This window comes from Lathyrus oleraceus, chromosome 5, assembly GCF_024323335.1.
Source record: "Lathyrus oleraceus cultivar Zhongwan6 chromosome 5, CAAS_Psat_ZW6_1.0, whole genome shotgun sequence".
NCBI lineage: Eukaryota > Viridiplantae > Streptophyta > Magnoliopsida > Fabales > Fabaceae > Lathyrus > Lathyrus oleraceus.
In genome coordinates this window covers 528428597-528444955 of record NC_066583.1, presented here as the reverse complement: position 1 = coordinate 528444955, position 16359 = coordinate 528428597, and the positions used below count along the sequence as shown (strand labels likewise).

The following is a 16359-nucleotide window of genomic DNA, read 5'->3' as shown; positions in this document are numbered from 1 at the left end:
CTGCATCATTTCAATGCCAAGAAAATATCTCATCTTCCCCAAATCAGTCATGTCGAATTCATTCTTCATGGAGCGTTTGAACTCATTCAGCAACTCCTCATCATTACTAGTGAACAATAGATCATCAACATAAATGCTCACAATTAAGATTTTACCTCCCTTTTGTTTGATGAATAATGTTTGTTCACTAGAGCTGCTTACAAACCCTTCCTTGACGAAATAAGCCTCAATGCGACTGAACCAAGCTCTAGGTGCTTGTTTTAGTCCATAAAGAGCCTTATGTAACTTATAAACCATGTCCTTCTTCCCTGCTATTTCATAGCCTTGTGGTTGCTCTACAAATACATCTTCCTTTAACTCACCATGTAGAAAAACAGATTTGACATCGAGCTGATAGATTCCCTATCCTCTTTGTGCTGCTACAACAACGATCATCCTTATTGTGTCCATTCGAGCCACCGGTGCGAATACCTCTGTGTAATCTACTCCATACTCTTGAGCATACCCTTTTACAACCAGCCTAGCTTTGAACTTATCTACCTCTCCCAGTTCATTTAATTTGGTCTTGTAAATCCACTTAACCCCAATAGCCTTGGCTCCAATGGGAAGTGTAGTCAGCGACCACGTGTGGTTCCGTTCGATGGATTGTATCTCAGCATCCATCGCTTGTTTCCATTTCTGATGTCCTGATGCTTCTTGAAAACTGGTCGGATCTGATATGACCATGAAAGCTAGGTTTTCAGTCTCGACTCTAGCCATGTTTGCTTCTTCCTCTATATCTGATATCCCTTCTTCTGTGACATAACCTGCAGACCAGATTGGTGGTTTTCTCACCCTGCCCGTCGTTGCTATCGTTTCTACAGTTGGTGAATCGTTTGGTGAAGGAACGACATCAATGTCTTCTTCTGCTTCTTCCGCCTCCTTTGCATTCTCAACATCTTCATAATCATTCTCCCACTCAAGTTTAATACTTTCTTCACCAGAATAACCAACATCTTCCCAATTCCACTTCTTATCTTCCTCAAATATCACATCTCGGCTGATGTGAACCTTTTTCTCCACTGGATCAAACATCTTAAAGGCCTTGGATTTGCTGCTGAAACCTAATAGGACACACTTTACGCTTTTGTCATCGAGCTTGCTTCTTTTAACATCAGGGATATGAACATATCCGATACATCCAAAAACCCTAAAGTGTTCGACTGATGGCTTTCTTCCACTCCATGCCTCTTCCGGAGTCATATCTTTTACAATGAGTGTAGGCGATCTGTTAAGAACGTGATTCACCCATTGTACAACATCTGGCCAAAAAGATTTTGGTACCTCTTTCTCTAATAACGTTGCTCTTACCATGTTCATGATTGTGCGGTTTTTGCGTTCAGCAACGCCATTTTGTTGCAGCGTGAAGGCGGTGGTCAGCTGTCTTTTGATTCCATGCTCTCTACAGAATTCCTTGAACTCATTTGAGTTGTATTCTCCTCCTCTATCCGTTCTTAGACATTTGATGAACAATCCAGTTTGCTTCTCCACAAACGCTTTGAATGTCTTGAACTGATGAAATGCTTCTGATTTTTCTAGCACAAAATATATCCATGTCTTTCTCGACAAATCGTCAATAAAGCTTATCAAGTACCTTATTTGACTGTTTGATGGTGGATTGATCGGGCCACAGAGATCAGAGTGGATAGGCTGCAATCTTTCAGTGGCTCTCCACTTGCTCTGTTTTGGAAATGGAACACGGTGGTGTTTCCCTTTGACACACGCCTCACAGGTGGTTTTCATATCTCCAATTTTAGGTAAACCCACAACCATCTCTTTACTGCATAATGTGTGAAGTCCCTTGCAGCTGAGATGCCCATATCGATGATGCCACAACTCTGTCTTGTCTGAGATATCAACCTACAGACATCTCTCCTTCTCTGTTTTGTCATTTGATTCACCCAGTAGGATAAACATCCTATTAGCACTCATAACAGATTCTGCAATTTTTCCTCTCGAGGGATGAAAGATACTGCATGTTTTTCGATCTCCTCCTTTGAATAACACGTCTAAACCCTTTTCTTGAAGTTACCCAACACTCAGCAGGTTTTTCTTCAATTCCGGAATATAATACACATCGTTGACCACATAACTTATTCCCTTAAGCATTATCTTCACCACTCCTTTCCCACCAACCATCAGTTTGTGATTGTTCCCATGCTTGACATTATGTGTGAAGCTAGTATCCAAGCTTGAGAGCATGTCTCTTTCTCCACACATATGGTTTGAACATCCAGAGTCCACGAACCACACATCTCCTCTTCTAGTACCTTGAAGTTCCACATATGCCATGAGAAGAACTTCATCCTTTTCTTCGATCTCTGCAAAATATGCTCCATTGTTCCCATTTGGACATTCATATTGGAAATGTCCAAGTTTGTGGCAGTTGTAACACTCGATTGTTGCTTTGTTGAATGAGCGTCCTCTGCCCCTGCCTCGACCTCTGTATGATCCCCTGCCTCTGCCTCTGACATTGAGAGCTTGATCATCTTCTTCATGACTGATCTTCTTAAATTTCTTTTCATGTACGGACAGAGAGCTCTGAAGTTCGTCAATCGTCATCTTTTCTATGTCTTTTGACTCCTCAATGGACACCACCACATATGTGAACTTGTTAGTCAAAGTCCGAAGTATTTTCTCAACAATCTTCGAATCTGACATGTCTTCTCCGTTGCTTCTCATCTTGTTGGAGACAGACATTACTCTTCCAAAGTAATCATCGATGCTCTCTTCATTCTTCCTTGCAAGAAGCTCAAAATCTCTTCTTAGGGTTTGAAGAAGGGACCGCTTCACCCTTTCGTTGCCTCCAAACTTTCTCTTCATCGAATCCCAAATGATCTTGGATGTTTTGCGATCCAAGATCTGTTCAAACACAACCCGGTCAATTGCCTGGAATAGGTAGTGCTTCACTTGACAGTCCTTCATCTTGAGATCCTCTAGAGTCTTCTTCTGCGCTGCAGTCGATTCAGTTCCCTCCGCCGGTTCGGTGTAACCCTCTTGTACTAGACTCCACACACCCTTGGCACGCAAGAGGTTTTCCATCAGTTCACTCCAATGATCATAGTGACCATCAAACTGTGGAATCTTGGTGACTGTTTTGTCGTCGCTCATCTTCTCTCTCTTGGATCACTTTGCTTTGCTTTGGCTCTGATACCAATTGTAAACTGTAAGTGTTTCAATTGAATTGCAAATGCACCAGAATGATCACTTTATTCATAGGTTCCAATGCCTTTTTATAAGGAATACATAAAAAACGGTAAACAACTGCAAATCCTAAAATAAAGGACATGACTCAACTAGCTCCACTAACTCCACTAATAGCAAGAAAATAGCAAAACAGAAATTGACCTGCTCTAGCCTAAAGAATAGGTCTTTATTGAACAAACTAAAAAACTTACACAACAAAAAAAATAAAAAAAATAGAAAAAAAAAATTAACACAACTAATTTATGATCTTCTCCCTTTTAAATAAAAGCTTCTCCCTTTTAAATAAAAGCGATCTTCTGCCTTCTAAATAAAAACAAGACAACTAACTTATGATCTTCTCCCTTTTAAATAAAAGGGATCTTCTCTCTTCTAAATAAAAGCAAATAAACATATTCTTAAACTAATTCGACCATATTTTATAAGTGTTTAAGTGTTTGTTTATATAATTAACCATTTTTTTTTGGAAAAAATAAATCTTAAACTATCCACACAATTACTAACATGAGGATTTAATTAGATGATTATTTTTCAACTTATCTAATAAGAGAAACAAAATTAGTATAATGTCACCAAATGTAATGGAAACAATCAGGCTGTTTTTCTTATTATTTTACTTTCTTTTTTTATATATTGTAATTATTAAATATTTATTTAATTAAATAATAATTAAATTTTAAAAATTGAAAAATAAGAATTATTTGAAATAATTTAATTAAATACATTAATTTAGCAATGATTTTTATTTTAATATAAAACTAAATTGATAAAATATTAAATATAAAATGAAAAATCTTACAAAATAATTTTTTAATATATGAATAAAGTGACAATAATATAAATACTTTACTATAAAATTAAATTGATAAAATATTAAATAAAAATAAAAAATATTATAAAATAGTTCTTTTAAGGTTTAAATATGTTTGCGGTTCTCTTAAATATCTCATTTTTCATTTTTAATCCTCAAATTTCTTATAAAAAACGGCCCCTAAAATCTTTTATCCACACTTTTAGTCCCTCTTGCAACTTAGCGATATTCTTTATAACTTAGCGGCAAAATTAGCAATGGTTTAAGTAACAATTTATTATTTGACTGAATTAACGATAGTTTTAGCACGAGGAACCAAAAGTATGGATGAAATTTTTTAAGATGACCATTTAAAAAAATTATTGAGAGATTAAAAGTGAAATATAAGATATTTATGAGAATCACAAACACATTCAATATATAAATAAATTGACAATAATATAAATAAATAAAAAAATAAAAATGACAATACTATAAATAAATATATACACAATATAAATAAATATGTAAATAAAAATAAAGTATTGAAAATGATAGTATTATAAATGTATACATGATTATTAAAATTTATAAATTATTCTATATGATCTCTCATCCATAATAAAAGACGTAACAAAGTAAAAATAAGAAGATGACCGAAGAATATGAAAAATATGACTAAGAAGAATGAGAGATAAATGTAGTGTGCAAAAATAAAAATGGATGATGGTATTTATAGGGTTGTAAGAAGACATGATAATAGTAGTGAGGTAGTTGAATGATGAAGATGTGGTAATAATGAGATGGTTGAGTGAAGAAAATATGACAACAATATAATATAGTGGTTGAATGAATATTTGATATTAATGAGGTGGTTGAATGAAGATGATGTGATAACAATATATTAAGAGAATGCATAATATGAAGGAGGAAGAGGTTAATCATTGCAAGATTCAGGAATGGGACCCGATTTTCAATTTTGTATCCATTAAGACCATAATTTATCCACTTTTTGAATCTTTCATTCAATACCTTCTTGACGACTCAGAACCTTTCCCATTGTCTGCTTCTATCTTAAACAAAGATGCATTGGTGAATAGGATTCATAATCCTATTGATGAAGAAGATTTTCAGGATTCAGAGGGATTCCATGATGAATTAGAAGAATCTTCTCCACCCCCTTCTTTTCCAGAACTTGAGTTGAAAGTTAAGGAATCCATCGAGTCTCTCGGGGTGCGGTTTTTCCCAAGTTGAATTGGAGTGCACCAAAAGATTTGATTTGGATAAGTACTTTTGACACTCTTCGTTCTACCACTTTAAGCATTAGTCCATGATTTATGCCATGCTTATGATTCTTGCCTCGATAAACTTTCGTCAAGACCACACAATGTCTTCCTTGCTCTACGTAATTGGTACCCTTCATGTACATCCCGAGATTTTTATGAGGTCGGGCAACGAGTTTTGTGCACATGTCAGACTCTAGGGGTGGACATCGGTTGGGTTGGATCGGTTTTCGGGCCCAAATTCCCAATCCGACCTAACCATCGGTTGGAAAAAACATAACCAAAACCGACCGGTTTGCAATTCGGTTATTTTCGGTTTCAGTTTTGTTCGGTTCGGTTTCATAATGCGGTTTATTCGGTTTTAAAAATAATTGAGCTCATTCCAAAATAATCCCAACACAAGTGGATTTTATCTAGGATTTAAATAGCACAATTTTATATTATCAGCAGATTTCTGTGTAATTAGATAGAACTTCAGCATTTGTAAATATAAGGAAAGTATACGCCCAATTTTTTTTATAAGAAAAGTTTACACCATAAAACATAGAAAGTAAATCTTTAATCTTGAAAGACTTTTAATAAGTAACCACCACAAGTAATCCTCACTGCACAACTGGAAGTAGCAAAGCACAACTGTTATTTCAGCGCAAGTGATAACAAGGATGACGAAGACCAAAAAGAGGAAGCCGAAGATATAGTAAAACTGATTCAACCAGATTGATGTGAGGATGAAGCATACCCCACTATATTGCCCTTTGAGTCCAACATGGAAACCAAGCTGATAAACAGTAGAGTCCTGATCCACACGTTTTATGGGAACAACCAGAGGAAGGTTATCTAGAATCCTGCATGTAAAGGTAGAGCCACTGTAAGATACCCTATATTGATATTGTAGCAAAAAACAGGCACAAAAATATAAGACAATACTGGCATGTCATACTAACCTGCATACATGGCCAACACCTTCAACATGTACGGTAAAATCTGCAATGAACTGCAAGATATCATCAACACGCTGCAAAATGAAAAGAAACATAATAAAGTTTGAAAGTAAAGCTCGTAGAAGCTAGTTTTTCTTTATTTCCAATTGAATTCTAGAAACAGCCAAACACACGCTAAGTACAACTTCATAGATGTCGGGACATGACATACCCTTTGCAGTTTGCTTGCACATTATAATCATGCTATTTCAAACTCATAGGGTAAGAGCCCAACCAAGAATAGGCCACATAATGCAGACTATACATGTCCTAATGAAAGATGTAACGATGATACAGATAAGCTACACACTCTTGGTAGTTGAATTAACTTTGCAAAATATAAAATTCAACAATCTAGATTATTTCACGAAGCAATATTAAATCAGAATGCCAATTAACCAGCTCAGTTTGTGCCAGGCTCCAAATTCATCTCCTGAAGATTCAGCAAAAGATCATCTGAATTCAGGTAAACCTTGTTTGCTGCATTTGCTATGATGTGTCCAATCTCTCTTGCAGCTTCAATCTTCCTCAGTGCGATGAAAGCTGGATTGTTGGCAATGGCTTGTCCGATCAGTTCGGCACTTTTAGCCTCACCCTGTTGTCAGAGGCAACTAATATTTAGGAAACAAAATAGGTCTCACATGCAATGAAGATCAATAATGGTCTGAAAGATTTTTATGAACAAAGACACTTGTTAGTCATTACCAAAGTCGAATCCAATATCATGCTCAAGAGAACAAATAAGACAGTATGAACTTTGGGGCTAGATAGAATAATAAGCAACACATTCTAATTGTAATATGCATTGAAAATGCAAAATAGCAAAAACTTCACGCATCACAGCAGCAACTGTATATGTATTAATAGTTTCTTCTTACCTGTGCTCTGATGATAGCACTTCTCTTGTCTTGCTCAGCTTTTTCCACAACAAATTTGGCCCTCTCAGCTTCTTGTGCAGCCACCTGCTTGGCTTCAATTGCAGCAGTAAACTCCTTGCCAAAGGTCAGACTGGTAATTGACACATCATCAAGAGCAATATTAAAGTTGGCTGCCCTGTCAGTCAGGATCTTTCGGATTTCACGACTAACAGCCTACAAAGAATAGGTCAGTTAAAAGTAAAACAGATACTTCTTTTTTGACAATTGAAATTTACGGAGATGTAAATAACACAAACGAAATAATAGTACTTCCCCACTTCACATGAGATTTGATTTTAATTTTATAAAACTAACTGCATTATCCTTACCTCTCGTTGGGTAATAAGCTGGCTGGCATTGTATTGGGCAACCACAGCTTTCAAACTTTCATGTATGATTGAAGGTAAAACCCTTTCATTATAATTCTCGCCAAGGGTTCGATAAACTGTAGGTAACTGGTTTGGCAAAGGACGGGTAAGAACTCGAAGCCCAATTTTCACCTGTAAAGTGAATATGAAATTTAAAGTAAATATCAATATTTCACATGTTTAAATTTACAAAACATCTACAGTGTACTAGTCTATAAACATGAAGTCCTGGGAATTGGTTTCCTGAAACCAAACATCTTTTCAATCTATAAAGTACTATTAATTAAAACTTCTAACATTGTCATCCAAATAAATTATAAGAGATATAAATAAGGCATCAAACAACCCTGGGAAAGTGGGAGAAAGTACAGTTAGCAGTTAGCAGATATTACACTAGATAGCAGCATGCATAGACAAATGGAACAATTAGCACAGGGATAAATATATAAAGTTTGAAGCCTTGGTTAGTGGTATTACACAGGCAAGAGAACATTACACAGGCCATCTCCTCAAGTAACATCATCCCAGTATACTGCACCACCAAAAACAGATTAGCATAACATGCAGTATTCAAACTCAGTTTGTAAGCTTGAGCACAAATGCAAAAGAAATACAAGTGACATTATGTTTGTGTACTTCGGTAAGAACAATTGCATAAGCCCAAGACAACGTGCCTGATGACCAGCAAACGCAGTAGCTACTGAAACGGTTCCATCCTTAGTTTCAAAAAATGACTCCAAAAAAGAAAGGCTTGTCTTATTGAATCACAAAGTGACTCCAAAATATTCAAAAATTCACAGCTGCAAATCAAATCAAATCAGTATAGTTAAACCAATGTAAGACATAAAACAAAACTATATTTTTCATACCTAGGCGAGAATTAAACAGGCCCAGCCTGTGTAGGAGCAGCTGCTCCACCAGTAGCTACTTGAAACTCTACAAGTTGTTTAAACATACGTTAAACATATAGCAAGAGGCTTAATTTTAACAAATATTTAAAATAATGTTAAAAGAGACAAAGTTTTCATTAATAACGTACCTGAAACAATTGATTCACTAATCTCATATTCTTCAGTCATATTAAGGACATTTAGATCATTGTCAGAAGGCTTCAACCAGTTTTGAGTACATATAAGCGCTTCGACCATATCTGGACTCAAAGAGCTCCTATAGATATCTAAAATCCTCCCCCCCGTGCTAAAAGCACTTTCTGAGGCTACACTAGAAACAGGTGTTGCCAACACATCCCGAACCAAGGTTGCTAATATAGGATAACGGGTGCAATTTTCCTTCCACCAATTAAGAATACTAAAATTTTCCCCCTCCCCGCAACAAGGGTCACCTAAGTACTTCTCTAGTTCATTTTCATTTTCAATTGTGTCTTTTTCCTTCAGATGTTTCTTAAAAGCATTAGCCCTTGTAAAAGGTGATGGTTCTTTTGGTTGGGAAGATGCTTCTCCAAGGGAAGTGCTCCCTAGTGCACTTAAAGGACTAGCCCCAACATTCTTATCATGATCAGATTTATGCCAATTATATAGTTTAAACAAACTAGTTTTGACACATTCAATATTTTTCTTGGCAAGGTCACTAGAATGCCCATACATATCATTAAAAGACCACTCAATATAGTTAAACTTAAACCTAGGATCAAAGATCACTCCATAGTAAAGAAAATGATCCACTTTTCCCACATCCCCCCAATACTTATCATATTTAACCTTCATATGTGAAATCATTGGAGCCACATAAGAATTCAAGTTAAATGAAGCTTCTTGAAGCTCACACAAAATTGAAGACAAGTTATGAAAAGCTAAATGCAAGGACACTTCTTGCGAAGTTGAAAACACTTTGGTTGCCTCATAGAAGGTTTGTAAGAAAACCACAAAAGCCCTAACTTTTTTCCAATCCTGAGAACCGGGTGGACCGGTAAGGAGGTCAAAATATTCGATGTATCCAGGATCCTCATCAATCATATTGTCAAATGCAGCTTCAAACTTTTCAGCAGCATCCAACATTAGGTAAGTGGAATTCCACCTTGTAGAAACATCAAGACAAAGTTTTTTTTTACAAGTTATGCCCGCAAGTTCAACACACTCCTTAAACTTCATAGCTCTTTGTGGAGAAGACCTTACAAACCTAACAGCAGTGCAAACTGATTCAATAGACCCTTCATGTTCTTTTTCACCATCTCTCACTACCAAGTTCAAGACATGGGCAGCACACCTCATATGCAAATAATCACCTACACCCAGTAAAGCATTCTTGCTCTTAAGTCTTCTATCCAAATAACTCACAGCCACATCATTTGCTGTTGCGTTATCCAGGGTAATTGTAGACACTTTCCTAAGCCCCCATTCCCTCAAAACGTCCTCGACTTTCATGCCAATGGTATCACCTTTGTGATTTGGAACTAAAGAGAAACTAATAATTTTTTTTTGGTACTTCCAAGCAGTGTCAATGAAGTGTGCAGTGGTGGCCATATAACTAAGGTTTTGTATCGAAGTCCAACAGTATGTGGTTAGTGCAACCCTAGTACAATCAGATTTAAAAAAGGCTTTAAGACGTGACTTTTCAGCTAGGTAAAGCTGAAAACAATCCCTAGCAACGGTCCTCCTAGTAGGGATAGCCATTTGGGGTTGCAATTGTTTACACATTTGCTTAAAACCAACACCCTCAACCACTCTAAAGGAATGTTCATCAAGGATAACAAAGGTATTAATGGCCTTCCTACAGGCTGCAGCATTAAACCTTTGACTAGTTGGAACTAAAAACCCACCCTCGCCGCTTACAAGGTTTGTCTGATTGGGGTCTTTCAACAAAAGGGTAGGGTTTTTGTAACACACTTTCGAGTGAGCTAGCATGTTAGAAGTACCATGTGTTTTAGGGTCACATCGGTACCTTTTATGACAGTGTTTACACGCGGCTATAGGTTCAGGCTCATCCGGTAAAATGTTAAACTCTTCCCAAACCGTAGAAGTTTTTCTACTACCACTAGCATTAAGTTTCCTTTTTCGAAGTGGAGGGAGTGCAGTACCAGCAGCTGCTCCTATAATTCATACATTTAAAAATGACAGCATAACATGTATCACTTATTAAACAAACACTCAGTATAAAAATGACAGGTGATGGCATTACCTTGACTCACTCCTTGATCTACAACTCCGCTAGGAACTCCAACTCCTTGCAAGCTAGGAACTCCAACTCCTTGCAAGCTACTTTTGCCGCGCTCCATCTTCCAGTACCAAAACACAACCAACAAAACAAGAATTGTCAATTAGAAACATAAAACAGAAGGAAAAAGATGAGATGAGAAATACACATGGAATATTTAACCAACAAGCTTTCTCAGTAAATGAAATTCATTTATAGGCATAAATATCAAAACTCAGTTAGAAACCAACCTGAAGCTGTTACTCCGAAAGAGAATGATTCAACTTCCACCTCAAGGTTACTGTCTCAAAGATCAACCGAAAAATTGGAAGGTAGAAAGAGTTAGTTCTTAAACGATGAAACCACGAACTGGAAATTGAAAGGATGAACCATAGAATCAACCGATTACCTGAGAGAATGATGAACCCTAGCGGAGTAACGTTGCTGTTTGTGCGTATGAATCTCACGAAGAAGTGGAACTAATGAATTGAGATTTGAGACTGAGAGAGAGTCTTGGTTTTGGTTGGGCCGGCCGGTTGATTTAGGAATTTATCAGACGAGCATTATCGTGCCATAATTTGTTTCGCCTACCAACCTGTGCTCTACATGTTTGTGAAAATTCCCCTGTTAAACTTTGCATAAAGATACCCTTAGATTCGGAGGAGAAGCGGAGGAGGAGGAGAGTTGTCAGAGAGAAGGAAGATGAAGATGAGAAAGAGAAGAATGAAATTGAAACGGAGGGAGAGAGGGCCCCACACGTTGAATGTAATCAAAATCAGAGTTCGGTCGGATTCGGTTTCCGACGGGCCCAAAACCAATCTCCGAATCCGACCGCACAAACCCGTATACACCTCTTGCTACTTTCCGACCTAACCCACCAACCGACTAAACCCGAATGGTGTCTCAAATTTTGGATCAGAACGGTCGGATACCGTCGGGTGGTTGCATTATGTCCACCCCTATCAGACTCAATTCATCGAGCTCTAAAAAGATCATCCAAGTCGGAGCCGTTATGATGTTCGTGGAACAATCAATGATCGAAACCGTTACCGAAGGGTTAAGGGTTGAAGCGATTACGAATGGTTAATGGTTACTAAAACCTATTAAATCACAACTCTTCAGTATCCAGGAGAAGGGCAAGACTTATCATATGAAAAACACCCTTGATACCAAAGGGGGTATCTGCCCGATGAATAACACAAAAAGGAAAAAACACGTGAAAAATCTTGGATCACCAACAATGGTGGGCATTCACCCCTTCCTAACATACCCATACAGACAGGACGACTGTGATCCCATCTGACCAGCTTCAAGGGGATTAATCAAATGATGTTTTTAGCAATAACATTTGGTGTCCACTGTGGGGCCCGGTAAAACTAACCCATACCTCAAGCTCAATCATCTCTTCCACCAATCGGTGGCTATTGGTGGCAGGAAGGAAGAAGGTGAGCAAGGAGGACCACGTGATAAGTTAGGTATTTCTGAGTTTTTCCATAAAGGAGATGACTCTTTGGTTTCCATCATTGGGCGTGTTACCCAGTACTACTTGGTCGCCTTTCACCTTAGGACTCTCCAATTTCTTATACCTTAAACCTTAACTACGGAGTCATGATATTTATCCAGCCTTCGAAGTCTTTTAGGCTTTGGTGTCATTGGAGTAAACTCAGAAAATTCCATCGCTCGGATGGCAAAGAGTTTGGGGTCGAATCAATCAGTTTTCTCTTGGAAATAATCGAGGAAATCATTCTTGTTACGTTTGGAGGTTTAGACGTCTACAAATGATGTGACACTAGAGGGACCGCATAAAGATCGTTCTCCATCTTTGACGATGATGAAAACAAAAAATTTAAGATCCTGTGGCGGCTTTTCGAGGCGTCTCAAGATCACCGATGAAGCTATGATCTCAAGGTCGCCATAGAAGCAGAGTGAAACGCACAAAATGTTTCTCAGAGGTACTTCAATCCTGCTTCCTTATTTTATTTGCTATTTGAAGGGCCAATTAAGATTCTGCATTAGGTACTTATTATGTTACTCTATTCTCGAATAAATTATGCTTACTGACAATGCTAAAATGGAATCCCTATATCTCAATTTATGGTCCATCATGAACGAGAGTGCACTAAGAGTACTATTTTGAATACTTTGGATTCTCCATTTTCCAAGAAATTATTGTGATCTTGTCCATTGAAGGTCTTTGTGTTACTTGATGTGTATTGGCATGCTCACATTTTAGTACCAAATGAGATAAGACGTGACTAAGTGTTCATGGCATTCTGAGAGGAAAGAAAGGTGCATGTGTTCCATATAGAGACAACAAGCTTTCAAAGTGTTTACAGGTTTGGTATCTCTATTTGGCACAATTTATGTGTGTAGTAATCTCTATCTGACAATACTGTAAATATAGCATCAACCCATGGATAACACATATTTTATGCATGCATATATGTTGTTCATTTGTTTTACATTATGACATGTTTTTCAATAGTTAAACCTATCCACCAAGAGGGGTTAAAATGCATGATTGGATATTGTTCTCTATTATCAGCTATGTGCTATGTTATTGATCTAAATGAATGCTGACTGTTGGTACTGTTGTTGGGTTTGTGCATTCAAATACGGTTTACTTCTTAAAAGATTACTTCTTCAATCTTATGATTTTATGACATAATTATTCATAGTAACATGCATAGGTAAAGTTGATTTCTCGTTGCCTTGTGAGCTCCTCTGCTTTGTAATAGTGCTAAAAGAATTTAAGACCGAAAACACAAATAATTTTTCGGCAAAAACAAAGAAATAATCCTGACTCAACAAGCCGAATCCTAACATTAGCTTTCTGAGATCACCGTTAAAATCAGACAGTCGATCACATATAAATTTATGTTTTAATTTACTGTTGGAAAATGCGAGTCAATGTCTCTGCCTTTTGTAATTAAGAACCAATTTAAAATTTACTTTAGGCCGTTGGTGTCATTCATTTCTCTTGTGAGGGTACGAGACGCCTCCTATTTTCTAATTTTAAAATTATACTGGGTGATTGTCGGCAGATACTATATCCTATCGAAGAACTCAAATTTTCAATAAGAGGACATCATATACTATGATCAAAAACCAATATGTCACACGAATTAAACAAATCGGAAGTTGGAGAAGAAAAGTCGGTCGATCTCGTCGGGACAATGATTGAATGCAAAATTCTATATCACCCTCTGAGTATTATGAATTGTTTGTGCTTTTAATAATTTTTATGCAATTCAGCAGATACAAAATCTGGACAGAGAGTTACTCTCCAACAAAAGTAGGGTTTGAGAACAACGAAGACCTCCACAGGGGGAAAATCGGTCAAGTAAATAGAAACTTTTGACCGGGCTTTGTTAATTGAAACCTATGACCGAATCAAAAGTCCAAGTAAATAAGAACCTCTAGAAAATAGCTCAAGTAAATATAAATCTCTGACCAGGTTATGTTAATTGAAACCTCTGACCTTAACTAAAGTCCAAGTAAATAAGATCCTTTTCCAAATTGGTCAAGTAAATTTAAACCTATGGCCGGGTTATGTTAATTGAAACCTCTGACCATAACTAAAGACCAAGTATAAATATACCTCTGACTCGGTCAAGTTAACATACCTCTAACCTTAAATAAAAGCCTAAGTTAATATACATCTGGCATCCTGGATAAATTGACGCACCTCTGACCTTAAACGATTTGGTTAACTTATCCCTGGTCAAGCACCGACATGATCCACCAGAGGAATTAGTCGATATGTGTTTAAATAAGACGAGACACATCAATCAATAAGGCCCGACTCACTAGGGCCTTGAACCTACACGGTACAAACCTCAGTTAAAGAAAAGTTAAGGTCCGCTTGGGGCCAACCATTCTATTTGATTTCCATTCGAACAAATATATTGTTATTAAAGAAATAAAGCGCATTAGGGTTATGTAACAAATCTAAGAGGGCTAAAATGGTCAAAAACTAAAACAATATCACGAGGGCTCAAATATTATTGTCAAAGGATCAGTAAAATTTCCAAAACATTGCAAAGTTCATCCGAAAGGATGACTAAACGATAAAATGATTGTGAATAAATGCTCCGATGAGAATGATCTTTGATTTTAATCACACTAAAGAATCTTGGGCATTGGACCCCAACTCACCTGGGTCATGTAAAGAATGAAGTAAGAAATACTCAGAATTTGCCAACCTATGAACGTTTGAATATTTCAGGATTTGGTTACTACTAATGTTTGAAAACCCACATGGGTTATCATGATTCTAAATAAACAAGGCCAGACATTAGCGTAGTTAAAACTACAACAGGTCGAGGTCTCACTAGGGTTGTCCGACTTCTCTATATCTAGAACCTACCGAGTTCTACGATGCCAATAGGTCAAGATACCACTGGGGTTCTTCGACTTTTCTATGTCTAGAGCCTATCGAATTCTATGATGCCAATAGGTCGAGATCCAATTGGGGTTCTTCGACTTCTCTATGTCTAGAACATACAGAGTTTTACAAAGCTAATAGGTCGAGATCCCATTAGGGCTCTCCGACTTCTCTATGTCTTGAACCTACCGAATTCTACGACGCCAATAGGTCGAGATCCCACTGGGGCTCTTCGACCTCTCTATGTCTAGAACATACTGAGTTCTACGAAGCAAATAGGTCGAGATCCCACTAGGGCTCTCTGACTTCTCTATGTCTAGAACATATCGAGTTCTATGATGCCAATAGGTCGAGATCCCACTAGGGCTCTCCGACTTCTATATGTCTAGAACATAATAGGTCGAGATCCCACTAGGGCTCTCCGACTTCCTTATGTCAACCTACCGAGTTCTACGACACCAATAGGTCGAGATACCACTAGGGCTCTATTGCTTCTCTATGTCTAGAATATACCGAGTTCTACCACACCAATAGGTCGAGATACCACTAGGGCTCTCCGGCTTCTCTATGTTTATAACATATCGAGTTTTACAACGTTGATTGATCGAGATCCCACTGGGGCTCTATGACTTCCCTATGTAGAACCTACTGAGTTCTACGAATCCAACTTGTCGAGATCCTACTGGGGTCTCCGACTTATATATGTCTAAAATACATTGGGTGCTATGACTTCAAACAGGTCGAGATCCCACTTGGGTTCTCTGATGGTTCTACAACGTGAATCAGCCAGGGTTCTTCAGCTCATTCATCAAAATTGTAAAATACTCTCAACATAAGATATCAATTAATCCATCCTCAATGCCATAGACTTAAAAACGAGTTTACTATATTAAAATATGATTATGACAAGTTTGCGTGATCCGAGATAAACTCAAAACACTCCACCCATACAGGCCTCATGCTTTTGGGGCATATGCACATACCGTGATTTTTATGAGGTTGGGCAACGAGTTTTGTGCACATCTTAGACTCAATTCATCAGACTCTGAAATAAACGTCCAAGTCAGAGCCGCTATGATGTCCCTGGAACAATCAATGGCTGAAATTGTTACAAAAGGGTTAAGGGTTGTAGCAATTACGAATGTTTAATGGTTACTAAAACCTATTAAACCACACCTCCTCAATATCCAGGAGGAGGGCAAAGCTTGTCATATAAAAAATATCCTTGATACCAAATAGAA

General features: G+C 37.4%; 1 protein-coding gene across 1 annotated transcript; it reads right to left on the bottom strand.

Moving 5' to 3' along the window:
* Positions 1-5797: 5797 nt before the first annotated feature.
* Positions 5798-8204, bottom strand: LOC127081832 (prohibitin-2, mitochondrial). Its single transcript, XM_051022061.1, has 7 exons — positions 8196-8204; positions 8078-8113; positions 7543-7713; positions 7175-7387; positions 6469-6891; positions 6261-6331; positions 5798-6161 (listed from the first exon to the last, which is right to left on the bottom strand). The coding sequence occupies exons 1-5, from the start codon at positions 8202-8204 to the stop codon at positions 6700-6702; spliced, it is 621 nt and encodes a 206-aa protein (XP_050878018.1). The 3' UTR covers positions 5798-6161; positions 6261-6331; positions 6469-6699.
* Between the last annotated feature and the right edge of the window lie 8155 nt (positions 8205-16359).

Excerpts from the sequence above, each read along its gene's own strand:
- LOC127081832 (XM_051022061.1), bottom strand. Across the intron at positions 7,388-7,542 it reads AGCTTATTACCCAACGAGAG|GCTGTTAGTCGTGAAATCCG; the intron begins GTAAGGATAATG and ends TATTCTTTGTAG. Across the intron at positions 6,892-7,174 it reads GTGCTATCATCAGAGCACAG|GGTGAGGCTAAAAGTGCCGA; the intron begins GTAAGAAGAAAC and ends CTCTGACAACAG.